The sequence below is a fragment of the Neopelma chrysocephalum genome, unplaced genomic scaffold (genome assembly GCF_003984885.1).
Source record: "Neopelma chrysocephalum unplaced genomic scaffold, ASM398488v2 Primary Assembly neopelma1_252, whole genome shotgun sequence".
NCBI lineage: Eukaryota > Metazoa > Chordata > Aves > Passeriformes > Pipridae > Neopelma > Neopelma chrysocephalum.
Window position 1 is genome coordinate 3,579,061 of NW_020897914.1, and position 20,209 is coordinate 3,599,269.

General features: G+C 49.6%; 1 protein-coding gene across 1 annotated transcript; it reads right to left on the bottom strand.

Annotated features, from left to right (window-relative positions):
• Nucleotides 1-2,174: 2,174 nt before the first annotated feature.
• Nucleotides 2,175-14,728, bottom strand: TF (transferrin). Its single transcript, XM_027703690.1, has 17 exons — nt 14,394-14,728; nt 12,387-12,550; nt 12,076-12,184; nt 10,604-10,795; nt 10,276-10,411; nt 9,944-9,999; nt 8,729-8,898; nt 8,417-8,603; nt 7,295-7,449; nt 7,085-7,178; nt 6,598-6,630; nt 5,795-5,953; nt 4,558-4,702; nt 4,040-4,104; nt 3,728-3,912; nt 2,844-3,030; nt 2,175-2,412 (listed from the first exon to the last, which is right to left on the bottom strand). Exons 1-17 carry the CDS (start codon nt 14,434-14,436, stop codon nt 2,375-2,377), a joined length of 2,118 nt encoding a protein of 705 aa, XP_027559491.1. The 5' UTR covers nt 14,437-14,728; the 3' UTR covers nt 2,175-2,374.
• Nucleotides 14,729-20,209: the final 5,481 nt, after the last annotated feature.

Consider the following 20,209-nt stretch of genomic DNA (forward strand, 5'->3'; position numbering starts at 1 on the left):
CAGCACTTCCGCTTCCGGCCCCGCCGCAGGGCGGGAAAGGCGGGCGCGGGGTCTCATGGGGGTTGTAGTTCCCCCGGGGAGACCTGGGCGGGCTGAGATTCACCGGGGGACCGGGAATGTTGAGCCCGGAAAAACACGGAATGATGGAATAGTTGGGGTGGGAAAAGCCCTCCAAGGCCATTGAGTCCAACCGTTCCCCCAGCACTGCCAAGGCCATCGCTATCCCATGTCCCCAGGTGCCACATCCGCATGGCTTTTAAATCCTTCCAGGGATGGGGACTCCATCGCTGCCCTGGGCAGCTGTGCCAGGGCTGGACAACCCTTTCCAGGAAGGAATCTTCCCTTATTTCCAGTCTAAACCTCCCCTGGCACAGCGTGAGGCCGTTTCCCCTTGTCCCGTCCCTTGTTCCCTGGGAGCAGAGCCCGACCCCCCCCGGCTCCCCCCTCCTGTCAGGGGGTTGCAGAGCCAGAAGGTCCCCCCTGAGCCTCCTTTTCTCCAGGCTGAGCCCCCCCAGCTCCCTCAGCTGCTCCTGCTGCTCCAGCCCCTTCCCAGCTCCGTTCCCTTCCCTGCACACGCTCCAGCCCCTCCGGGTCCTTCCTGAACTGAGGGGCCCAGAACTGGACACAGCCCTGGAGGGGCCTCAGCGGTGCCAGCACAGGGGGACAATCCCTGCCCTTGTCCTGTGCCCACTCTGGGTGTGGCACGGCCCAGGTGCCCTTGGCCTCCTGCCCACCTGGGCACTCCTGGGCTCCTGTCCAGCCGCTGTCACCAGCACTCCCAGGGCCTTTCCCAGCTTTCCAACCTCTCTGCCCCAAACCTAGACTGTTGTAACCCAAGAAGGTACAGCCCCATTTGAATCAGAGATCAGGAAGCAGAGCCAGGCTTTTCACAGTGGTGCGGGATGAAGAGCAATGGGAATGTGTTGAAACCAGAGAGGTTCAGAGTGGGTGTGAGAGGAACCTCCTCCCATTGAGGGCTGCCAGGCAGCGGGACAGGCTGCCCAGGGAGGTCGTGGAGGTCAAGCCCTGAGCAACCTGGTTGACTCCTGTCTTTGAGCAGGAGGTTGGACTGGAAAACCCAGAGGTACCTTTCCACCGGAGGGATCCTCTAGTGAGCTTCCTTTTATCCATGCCTTTTACTTATCGGACAAAGGATTACACTTGATACAGAACACAAATGATTTCTCTTCTCTTAGGGATATATTTCTAAGTGCAGCTTTAGTAAGCTGTAGAAGCAACTTAGAGGCATTGATTCTCTTTCTTTCCTAGTTTTGAAGAACTGGTTAAAAGAGCCACCTGCCCAGTGTACTTCATCCTACATAAATGTGAGGGACTACATGTCATCCTTTCCCATCACACCCTACATTTCTATCATCCAAGGGGATCTTCAGTCAGGCTAGTGGACTTCTTACCACACATATCATATGCATCCAGAAATCATCAAAATATTCATTCCCTCAAGACCAGGAGCTCTCAGCACCTCTGTACCCTCAACAACTCCTCTGTGTCTGCCATGACAACAGGGCTAGGATCTGCTGGATGACCCCAGACTGCTCCTCTGAAGCAGAGAGCCTCAGCAGACCTGTTTCTCTCGCCTTTTTGTTTTCACCATGGATCAGACTCAGAGAAAACAAACCTACATCTGACGGACTTCCAAAACACACACTTTTCTAAGTTCTAGATTTTTTTTCCAGAAAGGAATCCTAAGCCTGGACTCTCCCTATCAATACATTTACGTGTTTTAAGAGTCCTGCCAGGTGGAAGTGACTCAGCCCCAGCCAGCTGAGATAAGAGACAGAGCAGTTCTATTCACACCTCCCATCTTACAACCACTGTATTACTTTGGGTTGGTTTTTTTTTTCCCTTCTCCAGCCTTCAGCTCCCTGACATAAACACTTTCCCTCTTCCTGTGTCCCAGCCACACTTGGGAACTGTCATCTGCTGGGGAGATAATGGGATAACCTGGGCAAACAAAAAGCACAGAGAGTACAAAACACCTGTTAATTGGACTCTAAGATGTATTGAATCCATTTTGCTTTGGCAAATGGTGAAAGAAGTTTCTCTAATGGGCAGCAAGAGATGTAACTGACAATAACCACATTGGTATCTGTCCTACAGCAAGATGTGCTGAGGAAGGAATGGGCTTAAGGACCATTTTGAAAAATCTCAGGATGCCTGTTTAGGTTAGAGATTTTATTTTTTGCTGTGATGGCAGCAGAGAACTGTAAAGTCTCAAGGAGCCACTTTCAGAGTGATGAGGGAGGGCAGAGAAAGCAGTGAAGGCAGAGAGCCCTCAGTGTTCAGTGCTGAGGGCATGAGAGGAGTCATAAATTGAGGTTTTCTCCCCCTCCAGCGAGGAATCCTTCCCAGCTCATTACTTGTCCTCAAGGAAGGTGCACACCTGGAGAAGATCTGGAAAAAGAAAGGACAGGGAGAAGTTCAGATCCTGCCTTTAAACACTCTGGTCCCACCAGCACACATCCAGCCATGCCAACAATATCATCACTTGGAAAATCCATGGTGTGCCACAAAAAAAAAGGCAGTAACCACAGATCACTCTGGGCCCACACTGATGGGTCCAGGTGGGTTCTTTGTGCCATTTCTCGAAGTGTGTATTTTCTAAAGGTGAGGAAAAATCTTTTATTCATGTTGCTGCCAGAATAGCAGATTTTAAGTCCATTCTCAGTTCACCCAAGGACCTTAGAGAAAAGTATAGTGGCATCCTTCTGAGTTATCCTCATTTTGCTTAAAAAGCATTAAATGGACAGTCCCAGAAGAAACTGCCCGTGCCTGCGAGGTAAGAACTGCAATTCAGAGAATTCCCCTTGGGCTGTTCCAGTTACCTGATGGATTGCAGGTGTTGAGGCTGGCAAGTGAAGCATAGTATTGATCTCCGAGGAATTCCTTGTATGTTATTCCATCGCGGAGCTTCACCAGGCACTTGGTCAAGTCTTTAAACAGGAGATCCTTGGTTTCATATGCAAACATATTGAAATCCTTATTCTTGATTCCTTTTGCTCCAAACAGTCTCTGAAATAAAGGCACAAAGAGAAGAGAAGTAGAAAGCTGGCAGGATTCAGCTCATGCAAGCTTAACTCTTGGTTCTTCATCATCCTGGGGAGCCCCAAGCCAGGCTCCAGAAATTTAGGAGAGAATTTTCTGTCCATGTGCTTAGAGGAGGGATCTGTCATGGCTGGGCACATTTTTCCCCCCATTTTAACATGCAGAGCCCATCAGCAGGTGCTGCCAGCAGGTCTTGGGCCTTAGCCATGAGGTGGGAGCAAAAGGAACTGACTTCCCAAGGGCCTCTCAGCAGAGCCTGGATGGAGCAAATATTAACGTTTGCAGTGACAGAGATGGTTTAACCCACTTATGTTGGCCCCAGTGTCTGTAGGACTGTGTGTGTGCAGGGGGGCTGCTGTGGGGGCTGAGCCTGACTCAGCTGTGGCAGAGACCGGGCACCCCAGAGGAGTTTCTGAGACACACCAGAAAGAGCAGAGCCCAGAAAGGAGGTGATAAATTCATGTCACACAAGTGTTCCCTAAATTTGTATTTGCTAAGGTGGCAGAGGAGAAAGAAGGGTTTGGGAGGGATGGAGGAAGGGCAAGTACAAGGGACAAGGCTGTCGCCCCATACCAGGTAAAATCTTCCACGTTACTCTGACTTGGGGAAAATCAGAGCATAAAGGCAACCCCAGGGTATTTCTCCCACTCTCAGCACTACAAACCTCTTGTCTCTCCAGCATCTCACGGACTTGTTTTGCTTTCTCAGGACGTGTCACGACGGCATGTGTGGGAACTTTGGCCAGGTTGCACCTCCTGTAGTCCATGACATTTGCCCGTTGCCCATCAGTGCACAGCAACTCAAATTGGTCCATTTTCAGATCTTTGGCCCAGCTTTCTTTACTTTTGCCTTTACAGAGAAGGGATTTGGAGATTCAGAGATCTTGTGTGTCAGGAGAACATCAACCTCACAACACCTGAGTAATAAGGCAGAAGGGGAAGGCAGCCCTGACATGAGCTGTGCAATAACCACGTACCATCAGTGTTCTCCTCGACGATGGAATGCTTAATAAAGGCCACATCCCCCTGCTCCACCAGACACCTGGGAAGTAGAAAGAGGCCAATGATGTGTGTGCTTGAATCGTGGCCCTTTCCTACAGATTTAATTTACACCTGTGTCTTATTTTGTACAATTAATCTCTGAGGACAGCCAGGTCTAGGAGTCCTGCCATGAATATTTTAAAGGTATCTGAAACACTTTACACTCCTTATCTGTATTAAAAGTGGAGCATTGCTGCCATTGTAGGAGGTCTTGTGTCTCTCCTGGTTTGCCTGGGGCATCAGCACATCAGTTTTACAGAATTTACAGATTTTGCATCATTTTTCAGGAAGCAAAGACAAAACACGTCACATATGTATATTACAGACGTTGTGGTGGAATGAAGAAAAAGAGGAGGTTAGCAAATTAGTGTCAACATGAGGCTGTGCTCCAGCTGTGATCCACCCATAACCTCTGGGATTAGCCAGAGGTAGCCTAAGTGTTCCCAGCACTCACCGTAAAGCTCCAGTGTATCCATAGTACTGCTCGTGGCTGCTGGCGACGCACTTCTCCGGCGGGACCCCCCCAGAGCCCTTGCAGAGCTGGCAGAGGCGGGAGGTGGGAGGAGATCCAGGAGCACAGCCCTGGCTGAAGTATTCATCTGAAGGCAGGAATAGGAAAAATTCACTTTTCCTACCCTGGAAAGTTAGGTTTTGTTTTAATAACTTGAGTTAAATGCCCTGACTTTGTGTTACTGGTCAATGGGGAGATGGAAATTACATGCATCTGGTTTTCACTGTGAAACTTGTGTCTTGTTATTATTGATAATTATTGTTATTGTTGCCCAGAGAAGCTGTGGCTGCCTCATCCCTGGAAGTGTTCAAGGCCAGGTTGGACGGGGCTTGGAGCAACCTGGGCTAGTGGAAGGTGTCCCTGCCCATGGCAGTGGGGTGGAACTGGATGTGCTTTAAGGTCTCTTCCAACCCAAACCATTCTGTGATTCTACAAGGAAGCAGGGCCTAAGGCTTAAGTGCAATAGGCACTATCTTGTTGTAAAAAGAAGAATGTTTTTCCTGCAAACCTTTCCCAGCTCACACAGAGCCAGCCTGAGCCTGCACGGCCTTTATGGGTCGACAGAGCTGCAGTTGGCAGCAATGCCAGAGCTCTGGGGGAGAAGGGACAGTGGGAAAGGCAGGCAGAAGGATGGAGAGGCCAAGAATAAAACTTACTCTCACTAATACCTTTTTTTGGTTTAATAATTGTGTTTACTTTGCCTTGGTCGATAACATTTCCAAATTATTTTTGTTGGACCATAATTCTCAATGAATTCTCAGGCAGTCGGATTTAAGTTTCTTGAATGAAGATCAGCCTCTGTCTCCTGTTCTCAGCCCTCCCCCTCCCTCCTGAGTTTCATCCTTTAGCCCCACTCCACACCCTGCACAAGCACCAGGGCAGCCCATATTCCATTTTTGGGAATACCTCTTGGTTGGGCTGCTGCAAAGGGAAGGGGAGAGATGTGAATAGAAAGCAAAACCCCCCAAGGCAGCTGATGTGCTGTATCTTACTCTGAAGCAGCCACCAAGAGCTTAAAATTTTGCTCAGTGAAACCTTAAATAACAGAGCCTTTCCCATTTCCCACCTCCAAGTGGGAATCTTTGAAGCATGAGAAACTTTGAAGACCACATGAAGGAAGGGAAAACATTTTTGTGAGCAGATTCCCAGCTGGAAGAAGTGGGTGCCGAAATGGACTCACCGAAGTTGCAGTTCCCTGTCCTGTTGTGAATCAGGCCCATGGGGATGTTCCAGCCGGCAGTTCTCCCCACGGCAGTGTGGCACGACTTCTTACCCTGCAGGTTGTTCCATGTGATATCTCTGTCAGATTTCTTCACAACAGCCACGGCAAAGTAGGTTGCTTTCGGAGAATAAAATAGAGGAGAATTAAGGCCTGACCCAAGGATCTCACCGTGATCCCTAAGGAGGCCAATGGCTTCTCTTGGGAATGGGCATATATGAACAGTAAGCAGAAATACTTTGCACTTATAAATTGTTGGCTGGGCAGCAACAACACAACTGTTTGTAGATGTGATGCATCTACTTCCACCATGCTCCTGGGAAATTATTATCCCTGACATTTCCCTGCCTACCCTGACACTTGAGTATGCGAGAAGGCTGCAGCAAGACATACATGAGGATTTCTTATCCCCTCTTGATTTCTTATTTTCTCTTTAGCAATGGACAAAAACCTTCTCTCCTCTCCCTTCCCATTCCTAGAAAGAACAATTCCCTAATGCTACAGCCCAGGCCCTCTTTCCCTGTTCAAGCCCTGATGCTGTTGTGATGTGACCACGCAAATCTCTGCTGTTACTGTTTGCTTTGCCTTGGTATCTCCTTGCAGACCCAGACTGTTAAACCTGACTCCCAAAATTTTAAGACCTACATTGGACACCGTGGCTCTTTGTGTGGAGACAGGCCATTTGTTCTCCACTCATGACTGCATATATTTTACTGCTTATATCCCTCAGGACTGTTTTCTGTCCCCCTGTTGGCAGTAATTACCTGGTTCTTCTTCCGATTCACTGCAGTGGTTCTCTGTGGGAGAGGAAAAGAAGAAGATACTGAACAGAAGAGAACTCAAACCCAAAAAAAGGATCAAGCTCACTAATTTCTGGAGTAACTTCATTCTAGGAGTGACTCTTTCAGGAACGCCTTGTGCATCAAAAGAACAAAGCACGGTCTCCAGCTGCTCCTTTGAGCTAAAACAACTGGTTTTACTGAGACCAGCGCTAAAGGGTAGGGACAGGATGTGAACGGGACTAAAACAAAGAAGAGAGGAGTTGGAGGTTGCCATGTTCTCCACTATCCATGCCTGCTCTCCCCCCACCTCATGGAAAGACGAGACGAGTGCTGAGCAGAGTTGCCTCATGTATTTTCTGTAGGATGCAGCCCTGAATCTGCATTCTAGACTCCAGAATAAACCCAGCGCTTTGGCATCAGCCCATTCCCCACCACCTGAGCTCTGAGGGACAGAAGAGGCTGTGCTTACCCTCATAGCTCTCTGCCACCACTGGCACCAAGCCACACATGCCGGCAGTGTAGACAAAGCCTCCGTCCAGGCTGATGGCATCTGCTTCACCTTTCTGCAACAGTAATGGAACACTGTGTGTCCCCAGGCCAGGGCTTTTCAGAGATCAGATTGTAAAAGAAGCAGCTGGAGAGTTCACAATGAGAAGAAAAGGGGAAAAAAAAGCCATACCATGATCTTCATGATGCATTCCTTGGTGTCTTCTGCCACGATGCACTCCACCTCCCCGTTGCTCATCACGCTCCAGACGTCACACTTCTTTTTCTCGTCCCTGCCTATCGCACACCACTGGGTCTTGTTCCCTCTGCGGCTGGGGGTCAGGCGGTCTGAAAAGCCAGGGGAAAACCAGGATAAGCCCAGAGCCCTATGGAGCAAACGGGCCACTTCCTGGGTGGGAAGTCCATGGGACTCAACCGTGAAACTGCCTGTACACACCGACCTGCTGCTGCTCGGGGCAAGATGTTCCTGTTTAATGAGCTGGCATGAGGAGAAAGGGTGATTTGTAAGCTGAAGGATGCTCAAAAACCAACCTACAGATCTGAAAGGCGAATTTCTGCATAACACAGGCCACTCAGACAGATTTCTGTTAGCTAAAACAGCACCACCACTAAACTCCCATGTGTTAATAATACTTGGTATTGCTGCCTATAATATATCTCACATTTCTCCACTCCTCACAGCCCAGACAACCATGAGACTAAGACCAGACCGAGCTGGGAAATTACAACCTAGTTATGCTTCTGTGAAACAGCATTTGAATAATCTGCTCTGATGTTACGTGAAGTCCATAAATGCCACTTCACAGAAGTGAGGTACTTTAAATTGTACTATTCATTCTAAGTGGGTTTCAGAGATCACTTGTGGGATGTTTGACTTTCAGAAAGCCATCAGTAAATGCTTGATGAGTCTAGCTGGAAATAAAGGACACTGTTTCCCTCAAGTGTCCAGTGCTGGACCTGGTGTTCCAGGTTCTTCCCTCTTTTTGCATCCAGCAATGGCTTTTCTGAGAAGCGTTTTTGACCATGCCCAATCTCTACCACCAGCTGAATAACTTGTATGGAGTGTGTGCAAATTTTCTGTCTTTGTCAGAGTGGTGATGATGTTATTTTGGGTTTGGACTCAACAAATTCCTTTTGTAAGTGACATTTGTGAAGATTATGTGATAACATGGGAAATATTTTGCAGATGATAAATCTGTGTCTGAAAAAATCATGCTCCTTTTGCCCAGACATATTTGCCAATGCCAACACTTCCACACACTGACATGACTTTGGTGTTTCATGCCCTGCCTACCTTTCTGAAGGCTCTGGATGGCACTGTAATAGTCAAAGCCCAGGTAGAGCTGGGTATCCATCAGTGATGGGATTCGCTTCAGCTGAATTGCAGAATCTTTGAAAAGCAAGTCTTTGAGGGCTGGGTCCTTCTTGCCAGGTGGCCCAAAGAGGTGGAAGGTGCTGGCTGTGCCCACGCCAAATTTTTCCTGCCACAGGGAAGAATAATCAGCATATGACCATAACCAAAACTCTTGGAAAGCTGGAGAGAGCAACCAAAGCCAGAGGAGAGAAAAGGGGATGCTGTGGGAAGGAAAGGAGAGAACAATGATACCTGTGCTTTGGAGAGGAAGTTCCAGATGTCATTGACCTTGTTGTCATCTCGAGCCATCACGGCATGGGCGGGAACCCTGGCCCAGTGACAGGTTTTGTAGTTGTCCACGGGCTGGCGGGTGCCATCCAGACACAGAAGCTCATACTCCTCCTTCTCATTCGGGGCATTTTCTGGAGGAAGGGAGGAACCATGAGTTGCATCACCATGAAAATAGACCAAAAAATCCCGTCTAGGGAAGCTTTGTAATTAATTTGTTTCTGCTGGAGCTCAGGGGAGAAATCTTTGCAGGAGACAGGTTGCAATGGGACTGGGGTCATGGTGGTTGTACAAAAGCAATGCCTGAGGAGGAGAGATCGTCTCTGCCTCTGTCATGACTAACCCAACAGTAAGAGGATTTATGTGCAAATGGATACAAATAGGTTTACAAACAGCATACAAATGGACTGAACAGGTCAGGAGCTGCACATGGTCTGTGAAGGCCATTAGGTAACTAAGGTCGGGGCTGAAGAAAAAGCCCAGGACTGAGGTCACAAGGCTACAAGAGAATTCAGGTGGGAAGGGACCTCTGGTCCAAGCTCCTGCTCAAGGCAGGGGCAGACCAGGTTGCTCCAGATGGATCTCGAAACCCTTCAAGGATGGAGAGTGCACAGCTGTCCTGGGAAAACTGTCCCATTATTTTCTTGTCCTCAAGGGGAAAAAAGTTCCCCTTGTATCTGGTCCCCAGGCTGACCAAGTTCCCCCCACAGAGCATCTCCTTGCGGGACAGTTGTCCCTGCCCCATAACAGCCTTGGTGACCCTCCACTGAGCTCACTGCAGGTCCTGGACATCCAAGGCCATCCTCCATCTCCGAGAAGTACAGAGTTGGTGAAGTCTGGCTGTGGGTGAATTCCCTCCAAAATCCCTCCCAGAGGGATGGGTGACCTGCTCAATTGCTCACATTACAGCTGGCTCTGAGATATGGCACTAAACAGGTTTTCCGTATACAAAGAAGAACCTCAGAGAAGAAAAAGTGGACCCACCATAATCCTGTTTCTCAATAACAAGGATGACTTAGTCCAGAATGCACAAAACATGTTTCAAGAGATGAAAGAAGAAGAGGTTTTGGGCCAACATGGGGAGGAATGAAAGCTGCACAGTGTAGACGAATTGCAGGATGGAGTGGCAGCGAGATATTGGACTAGAAAGAGGAGAAACAAGAGATCTTGCAGGCTTACCTTGAACAGTTGTGTGTTTCACAAAAGCCACGTCTCCTTTTCCTTCTTTCAGACAGCTGCAGGGGGGAGGAACAGAAGAGAAGTTAGAAAAATAGACACTGTGGCTCTCTATCTCCTGTTTCAGCAAATTATTTTTGGCACAAACTGCAGTTATAGAGAAGTGGTTTCCCCCCCCAAAAAAGCTATGCTGGCTGGGAAGAAATGATAATGGCAGAGAAGTAATTCAGTCTTCTCAGGACCGCTGAATACAACACGGCCTCCCCTGGTTTAATGAAAACTTTCATGTGTCAGAGCTAGAATATTTCCCCAAAGGACAAATGACTCTCACTCACTGAAAAGCTCCAGAATATCCAGAATAAGGTCCCGTGCGGGACATTTTGGTTTTGGAGTCCCCCTTGCACTGACGGTACAGTTTGGGTTCAGTGGTGACACCGGGGACGCAGCTGGCAGAGAAAAAATTGGCCACGGCTGTGGGTGAGAAACGAGCAATAGCGAGTCAGAAATTCACTTTTAGAAGGATGGGAAGGGTGGGGATGCACAAGGAATGCCAGTGCCCTGTGAGCCACCTCTGGACCCCCCCAGAACATTGGGCAACATCCCTTTCACTGTACCATCACCTCTGGCTTGACTCCCACCGTCGATCCACCCCTGCCACCTCACCTTGCTCAATGGAGCCTGAGTCTTTGCCATCCCACTCGATGTCTCCCTGGCGGATGAGGATCCCAATCGGGATGTTCCAGCCAGCAGACCTGCCCAGGCCTGTGTGGCAGGATGTCTTTCCCCTCAGTTCATTTATTGTGAAGTCTGTTCCCTTCTTCACGACGGCCACAGCATAGTAGCTGGTAGTGGAGCCTGCAGTGCAGGAAAAAGCAATAAAACAATGAGAAAACAGGACTTGGGGACATTTCAAATCCTACTAAACCCCCTGTTTCAGGGAACAAAGTGCTGCACTTCCATATAACTAGCAATTTGTTTGAATGCTTATGGTTTTCTCATTTTCTTAGGGGTGAGCTAACTGCCAATATTGAACCAATGCTGTGCATTTCAACTAATAAAAAGTGAGCTAAAAATACTATCACACACAAAGTGCCTTGCCACAGGATAGACATCAGATGTGCCATAGTTTTGTAAGGAGCTTCAACAAGTCTTTTTGGCAAATCTCCCCTGGCTAGTCTCTTCTCAAATGCTGTTACCCACTGAAGCATATACACAAGCTTTGTGAGACTAAAAGTCCACTTTTAGTCTTTAAAATTATACCTAGTCCATCACATGCTGTGTATGGATACAGTGACTGAGTTTTAGGGGTGGTAGAGACCTCAGCCTTCCATTTAATATCTGTTTTTCTTAGTTCCCATGTTCAGAACTACTCTGCCATTTTGCTTTGATCCTGCACATTGTGTACAAACAGGCTGAACTCCAGGGCAGAGGTCAAAAGAGATTGGGAGCTTTGGATGTGGTGAGGAAATAGCATCTGTTTGGCTGCCAGGAGAAAGATGGGAGAGGTGAAGGATTGTACAGCGAGTGAGTAGGGATGGAGACATGGATCTAACTCCTATCAGAAGGGATGGCGCAGAGCACTTTTTATACTTCTCCTTTTTTTTCCTGGGTATTGCCTGCACTTCTTGCCTCAGTGATCTCAACTGGGTGTTTCTCCCCAATCACTTATAATGCTGTTGCTTCCTCAATGATTTTTTTTGTCTTGCTCACTGCACAGGGGGGTACACAGTTTATCTGTGCCATCTAGCTCTGTGTTTTACCCTCACGGTTCAAGGCGACTGAAAGCAGAAGATCTCTGGGACCAGCACAATTTTAATGCCATGCTTCAGAAGGACCGTGATTTCTGCTCATGGTGCTCTCCATCCCATCATGGGATCAGAGACTTTCACTGCAGCAAACGACAGAAATGAGGCACTGGCTCTGCCCCTTTCCACTGCAGTGACACAGTGGCCACGGGTGATGATTCACATTTTACTGAACTGCCTCCTACCCCTTCCCCTCTGAGATCTGTAGGCCAGGGGCAATATTTTGGACCCTCAACCAAAATATTATGGGAACTCTGTGTGGAAAGGATGGCCTTTGTATTCTCAGTTTGTTACCACCACTTGGCTTAAAAACACTGCATGAAAATGTACCTTGACTGTGTTCATAGACTTCAGCAGCAATGGGCTTCAGCTTGTAGGGGGCAAGGCCTGCCTCAAAAACTTGACCTCCATCCAAGCTAATGGCATCTGCTTCATTATTCTAAACAACAAAGAGATTTCATCAATTAACTAAGAGCAGGAAAAACTCTTCCCAGAGTCTCTCCTGGATCCTTGCGGATGACTCTTTCTCTACAGGGGTGTCACAGGTAACAACCAGCGACTGAAAGAAAAATTCATCTCCAGGTGCAATAGGCTGCTGAAACATCCTCAGTGCCCAGCACAGATATTTGCAGCCCACTCACCGAGATGGCTTTTATGCAGTCGAGGTACGTTGCTTTCTGCAGGCAACTCAATGCAAAGTTGTCTTGTTGCATGTGGTCCCTCAGGATATTGCATTTGTTCTCTTCTGCTGAGGATATTGTGCACCACTTGATGTTTGTCTTTGGGGGGGCAGCAGAACAGAAAGCTATAGAAAGAACCAGAAATAAGTAGTCTGAGAGAGGTGGACAGGCATTGATCTTCAGCAGAAGAAATTAAGCTCAAGCTTTTGCAAAAATGGAGAGCAAAGGCAGACACTAAAGCAGTGCCTTTGCAAATAACCCCAGAGGGAGAGCAGCTCTGACCTGGCCAGGCTGTGTGCAGAACTCTGCTACTCTCACCCCCTTGGCAGCTGGATGATCTGATATATTTAACTGTCTCTTTATATCTCACTTCCCTCACTACACCCAGAAAAAGAGATGCCACAGCACCACCATAGTCCTTCTACGAGTCCCCCATCCAGTAAATGCAGCTGAGTGGCTGTTCTGGGAGAGCAGAGCACAGCAAAGACCTCAGGTGGACACAGACTCACACCTTCTCCAGCAACCTGAACCCCAAAAATGCTGGAAACTTGCAGTTCAAGGACGTGGCCAGCTTGTGCTGACCCTTAATTTTGCCCCTTCCCAGCAGGGCTGTGCAGACCAAGAGGTCGTTTGCACAGCACGCTCCCTCCAAACCCCCGATGGCATATTTCATTCAAACATCTCAGATTAACGTGTGCCCTTTCCCTTTTCTCTTTCACCTCTGAAATTTCTTCTCTGTACTTGAGCCATAACCCTGCCAGCAAACCTACTTTTCGAGCCATAACCTTACCAGCAGATGCCTCCCCTCCTCCCAGTGGAGGTGCTGAATTTGGTCACCAATCTTTAACCTTAATTTCTGCTGACATTATTTATGTTTTTCAAGTCTTGGCCATGGTCGCCTTATTCTAATGCTGGCAACCATCCTGCCCAGGGCAGAGGCTGGATGGGGACCTCCTGAGGGGGTCAGCCCGGCTGCATTGGTGACATTGGGAGGGTAATGGGACCTGAGTGCCTTGGCCACTCTTGCAGGGCTTCTGGGAAACCTCTTGGCTCCTTGCATTCAGGGGAGGAAGAGAAGCCATAAAAAACAATCTTGTGTTCTAGTACTCAGAAAAGGTGATCAAGGACTTTCCAATGCCAGTGACACAGGCAGCAATTCCCACCAGAAGACATTGACCCCCACCACACTTTATAGGGGGTCAGAAGAGACTCCCAGAAGGGCATCCCTCTTTCCCTTTCCAGGTCAGGTGTAGACAGCAGCAACCTCCTTGCTGTGGCTACCTGCCCACTGCCTGCCAGAGCTGTGAGCAGAAAGAGAGGAAAGAATCACTCCAAGCAGAGTCAGCCCTGCAGCGGCACAATTTTGGCATAAAACACACAGGAACCCAAGAAAACTGCAGCTGCAGCAGCAGGACAGAGCCCCGCAGGAGCAGAGGGGGAAGCACAGGGACTCTTTCATTATTTAACCTCAATTTTAGTGTCACTATCTTCAGGTTCAACCCAGTACATGTGGGTTAAAATGTATCAGTCAGTCTTGCAGTAGTCTCTCCCCCTGTGGCTGAGCCCATGCTCCTCTCCCGGCACAACTGTTGGCTGGAGGATGGTTTTTCCCTTCACCCTGTGACAGCAGGAGTGCGGAGCCTCTCCTGAGGAGTCCCCTCCGTGGTGATGGGTGCCGATCATCCCTTCTCCTTGCCTGGCAGCTCGCTGTGGGGAGCTGCAGCCCTCCCCCCAGCCCCCACGGGCTGCCCAAGGAGAAAGCTGCTGTCACTAACACTCAAAATACCATCCTCGTTGACAGATCCACAGCAGCCAAAGCAAACACCGCTTTATGTCCTAGCTTTTACTTAACAGCTGCCTGTGTCTGGCATGTGCTGCAGCTCTAAAGAAGCCTTGTCTAGGGGGAAGCCCGGGTCCACAATGGTTTTGACTTCCTTTCCCCAAACACTGCTTTCGGCAGACACTTACCCACTATCCCGAAGGACAGCACAGTGGAGAGTACAAGTTTCATACTTGAGCAAGGAGTCGGGTGCCGAGGAGGGGGAGCAGCAGCCTTGGTCACAGACTGTCCCCTCCAAGTCTGTGATGGCTCTGGAACTGCTTTCTCTCTCTTTTATAGAGGAACAGCCTTGGCTGTGTTTGCAGAAGCAATGACCTAACACTGTTTGTCCTTCCTTGTTTCTCAATAGCTCTTAAATCGCCCCCCTCCCTAGATCAGCCCATTTTTAGGAAGCCTTTCACTTTGGCACTGAACCCTTCCGCTGGCAGGAGTCAGAGGCAAGGCGCTTTGCATTTTACAAGGGGCTTCGGATGGAAAATTCCCAAGATGTGACATTTGAATTCCCCTCAGGGCTGAAACACCACAGGAGGGGCTATTTTCTTTGTGTTGTCCACCCCCTGCCTTGCCCAGAACTAATCTCAGAAAGTCCCTGCTGGATCCGGCCCTGGGTTTTGTGTGTTTGCCAGTAACTGCTGCTGCGGTGTCCACGGCCCTTTGGCTCGAAGCATCGAGTGCCTGCCTGTTCCCTTGCACGCTCTTGGCAATGGCAGAGGGGTTGAAAGGCAGTAAATGATTCCTACACATGATCTGGCTCCTTGCACAGGCAAAGACAGCCAATGGCAGTGACTGGACAGCTTGATAAGTGCCCTGCAGCCAGAAGGAAGCATCACACTGCACCTTGAAAAGTTTTTGGGATGAACCTGGGAAGAAATGCTGAGATTAGCAGTCATCCTCCTCCCATTTCCTCTGCAAACCCTCTCCATCCAATTGTGTCACTCCTGATCTATCCCCCTGCAGCCAGGACCAGTGGGGCATGGCTTGGTTGACGAAGGTCAGCCTTCATGATGCTATCTCAGCTTCAGTGACAGCATCTTTGTTGCAAGGTGCAGGACCAGCTTCAGATTGACCTGGGCACACAATCTGAGAGCCCCTGGACCACACCAGCCCTCTAGATAACTGCTAGGGCTGGTCCACCCACGGTGCCCACCCAACATAAGCTACAAAGAGTGCTGTTGGAGGCCCAGCAGGGAGGTCCAGCTCCCAGGCTTGGTCTCAAGAGCACTGCCCTCCCTTGGAGAGAGGATCTCCTGGATTCCCTGCACAGGTCCTTCCTCCCCCGTAGCCTTCACCCTCTTACATGGCTGGGTTGTCTCTCCTTCCCTCCTCCAGCAGGCCCAGAGCAAAGGGAGCTGCAGATGGGTGGTGGTGGCCAGAGTGGCTTCAGCGCAGGCGGGAGCCCAGTGCCAGGTCAGGGATATGGCTCTACAGGGTGACCCAGGAAAGGGGGCTGCTGGAGACCCTCAGGCAACGACCACCCCCACCATGGCACCGGGAGCCTGCCCTGCCTGTGCCTGAGCGAGAGGTGCTCATGGACACTGGTTATTCCACATCATCTGTAGCAGTTCCCTCAGCATGGATAGTTCCTATTTCTCATTCCTTCATCCCCTGCTTTCCCGGAAGAGCAGCACTTCTTGTGTGCAGAGCATCTCCAAACACACTGCAGCTTTGGGGGATTGACTTTCTCCCACCTCAAGCCTGTCTTCCCTTTTAAGAGATCCGCTGTCCATATTTACTCCAGCAAGCTGTGGCCTTCCGAGGTCATCCTCTGCTGAGACTGGCAGATGCCACTGAAATCCATCCCCAGCTTCCTGTGGGTCTCACCAATCCCTTTCTCACTCAGGGTAGCCTTAGCAACATTCCCATCTGTGGAAAGAGGCACAGGTTCTTCCATAGTTTTTTGCTGATTTGTTCCAAAATGCCTCTTCCAACAGATATCCTGAGAGAGCCTAGAAAATGCAGTGCCTCTGAAACATCAAAGATATCTGGGCACATAATGGTGAAAATCTTTGGACATCTTGACTCCACAAGCTAAGCAGTTACAGCGCTATCCAGACAGGATAAAGGTATTTGTGCCACATGACAGATGAAGGAAAAGGATAAAGAAGAAAGCTTGGAAAACATAAAGGATCCATTGAAACAACAGAACAGTTGCTGGAAGAGCCCAAACTATCTTGCCTGTTGCACACGGTTCCCAGATCTTTTTACATGGACCACCCACTAGTCCTGCCTCCCTTCTCAAGTCTCACCTGCATCCCAGTGCACACTGTGCTGATGTGATGGGTGGTTTTCACTCCACATCTCTTCCCCTTGTTCTCCCAGATGGCACTGGGGCAAATCCAGGAATGAAGGAAGAGGCTTGGATTACAATGTTTGCCTCTTGTCCTCCAGTAACTTCCTGGAATTCCAAATGTCACTAGTCATCTGGAATGGCACCAGCCACCTACAGAGCTGCTTCTGGGTCTCCTTTTGGTGCTATCAAATCCTACCTTTCTCCAGGATGGATTCCATTCTCCTCCTGGTGTGCACCCATCTGGTGGCTGCTCCTTCGGTGGCTTTGCCTCCTGTGGCCAAGATCTGCTGCTCCAGTCTGCGGAGAAGAAACTCTTCCAACACACAGCTTGCCTTGGAAATACCCCATGGCAGAAGCACAGCAGGTTGGTGATGTGTCTTATAGGCCACCTGAGCTGAAGGCTCAGACCTTGATCTCCAAAGGACCCAACAGGCCCCCAGGCTGCTCCCACCAAGGGAAGCCTTGGATGGAAAAGGCAAAGTATTCTGTATGGCCTCCAGCTGCAAAAGGCCTTCCTTTTAGAGTCCAGGAGGGACAAACTTCATGGTGCAATCAACTTCCTCCCCTCAACATCTATCAGACAGCTGCTTTGCCAAATTTTGTGTTAGAAAATGCACGTTTAGTTACATGGTGGGTCCTCTCTCTCACTAAATACTCACAGACCCCTCTCTGCAAGCTCTGGTCACATCCATACCTTGCTGGAGAGGGCTCCTCCCATGCCCAAATACATGTATCTGGCTGACTAAGCTGAGATTGATCAGCAAGGGCCAATTCTTAGTAACAATGGAAATTCTTTACCAGAAAGGACAGAGCTAAGTCGATGCCCCTCAGACTTTGTCCCTGTTATCCAGAAAGCACCAACCCTTCTGTAGTGCCTATCTTCATGAAACGACCGGAATTATTGTTACATATCCCAAGTTCGTTGCATTGCAACACTACACATCCCTGCTGTTCTGTTTTCCAAAAGAGGATGCTGCTAAAAATTACATGACTGATGAAGAAATACAAATTAGCACACCCTCTGCCCAACCACGGGTCATTGGCGATGTATAAACACAGCTGAACCCCAGGGACAGAACAATGCCAAGTAAAACAGAAGGTAAAATAATACTGCTTATTTCCACATCTCCCTCATTACTGCAAAGCCCATGTGTGCACTGTGGTTTGTGGTTGAGACAAGGCTGGACTGGAGTTTTGGTTGTGTCCTAAGGAAAGAACGTTTGTTGTAGCTGGGCTGGGATAAAGTTAGAGCTGACATGGCCATGTGGGAGAGGGCTTGGCTTTGTCACAGTGAGCTCATCCTGGAGCCAGTGCAGCTGAATGGAGGCTGGATCAGAGCTCTAGTTGTGTGCATGCATGTGGAAAACATCAACCAGGGAGAGGGAAAGCTGTGATCAAGGCATCAAGCCAGCACAGGCATCTCACCCAACTCTTTGGAGCAGTTATTTCCATAAAAGTGTCCATATCCAGCAGTAGAGGCCTTTGGAGTTAATGCTGCTATTCCCAGGGGTCACCAGGCTGCCAGTCGTGTAATGAAGACCCAGCTCACCTTGGGAGGCTGAGGAGAAAAAAGCACTGGAAACGGAAAGAAAAAAAAATTAAGGAAACAATTGAACCTCAAGGTGGGGCAGGCTGAGGGCAGAGGGCAATATATACCCATCAGGAGTTTGGGCTTCTCTAGAGAGTTGACTTGTTTCCTTCTAGAAATGGGAATTTGTGGTTTGTGGCTCGGAGAAGGCTGGACAAGGATGTCAGTGTGGTCAACGACGAAAGCTGGGCTCAAGTTCTTGTCCTGTCCCGACCCCACATGTCACATTAAGGTGAAGCCAGGAAGAGCAGCCTGATGGGAAATGGTTCCCAGATCATCTTCCCTGCTCCTCTGTCAATAGCCCAGGGTGGGGCATAAGACTGAGACTGGCATTCAACTGGCAAGGGTACCCATCTCAAGAGATGGGAGACGGTGATGTTGGGTGGTGAACGGATGGAGAGCAGCCCTGAGGAGGAGGACTTGGGGTACCGGTGGGTGACAAATTGGACATGAGCTGTCACTGTGCAACTGCAGCCCAGAAAGGAAGGTGTCTCCTGGGCTGCACCCAAAGCAGTGTGGGCCGAAGCTCAGGGGAGGTGATGCTGCTCTGGTGAGACCCAACCTGCAGCACTGGGTCCAGCTCTGGGGTCCCCAGTGGAAGCCACACATGGGTCTGTTACAGCCAGTCCAGAGGAGGACCTTAAAGCTGGTCAAAGGGCTCAACATGTCTGCTGTGGAGAAAGGTTGTGAGCTTGGAGAGGAGAAGGCTCCAGAGATATCTTAGAGCCCTTTCCAGCACCTAAAGTTGCTCCAAGAGAGCTGGAGAGGAGCTCTGGACAAGGCATGGAGTGACAGGACAAGGGGGAATGGCTTTACACTGCCAGAGGGCAGGGTTAGAGGAGATATTGGGAAGAAATTTTTCCCTGTGAGGGTGGTGAGGCCCTGGCACAGGTTGTCCAGAGAAGCTGTGGCTGCCCCATCCTTGGAAATGTCCAAGGCCAGGTTGGACAGGGCTTGGAGCAACGTGGGCTAGTGGAAGGTGTCCCTGCCCATGGCAGGGGTTTGGAAAAAGATGAGCTTTAAGGTCCTTTCAAAGCCAAACCATTCTGTAATTCAATGTTCAGGTACCCAGGAGGAGCAGGGGGAAGTCAAGGGGCTTCTGCACAGCTGGTTTACCTGGCCATTGCAAGAACCCGGGGGAAATCCCAGCCCTCCTGCCCGATGCCAAGTCTCTCCAGGAAGAGGGAGTCACTTTTCCCCTGGAGCCCAGGCCAGCATAGGGCTTGCAGCAGCTGTAAGCCACAGTGTGGGAGTGCCAGCTCTGAGAGTGTGGCCTTGGCTGATGATGGACTGGGACCAGCTTGGCATTCCCCGTGGCTCCCAAGACCTGACAGATACCTGGAGAGCTGTGGCTGGCTTTCCAGAAACAGGCTTTCAGCCCCTGTTTGGAGTCATGGGTCAATATTAGGGCTGTGCTCCAACTCCAGAGTCACTGTCCTTGGTTTATTTTTCAGGAAATGCAACAAACCCGTTTCCCCACTGGTTAGGAGAAATACTTGGTGTCAGGTTTTAACTGTTGCAAAATGCTGTTTTCTACCCGGGATGAGCCGAACTGGCCACTGGAGAATTGGAGCTGATGTTGTTTGAACCAATATTTGCTTCTAAGCATTGCTTCTAAGTATTGCCTAATTTCTAAACTGCACAGGGCAAACAAAGAGCTCTCTGTCGACCCTAAGCCGCTCTTCCTGGCTGGGAGCACTAAGCCCAGCTGCAGACTGTGGCCTCTTGTCAGAGCTGCTTACTATGCCATGCCATTACAGATTTACATTCTTAGATTGGAAACTAATGTCAGCTCAACAGCCAGGTACCAGCAGCTTGACCCTCTCTGCCTTGCACACCAGGTCTGCAGGACAGCGTCACTGCCCCCCATCCCCCCTGTGCACATTCCCCTTCCAGCAAACACCAGCTGCTCCAGCATCGGTGAGGAAACAGGTTTTCTTGACCTTCTTTCCCAAGCAGGCCTCCTCTAACTCCCCAGCCCCCTTGCTGAAGTCAGCAGTGGTTTCTGCTCCACCAGCCAGTGGTTCACGCAAAACTCACCCTCTTGGATATGCAATTAGTGCCAT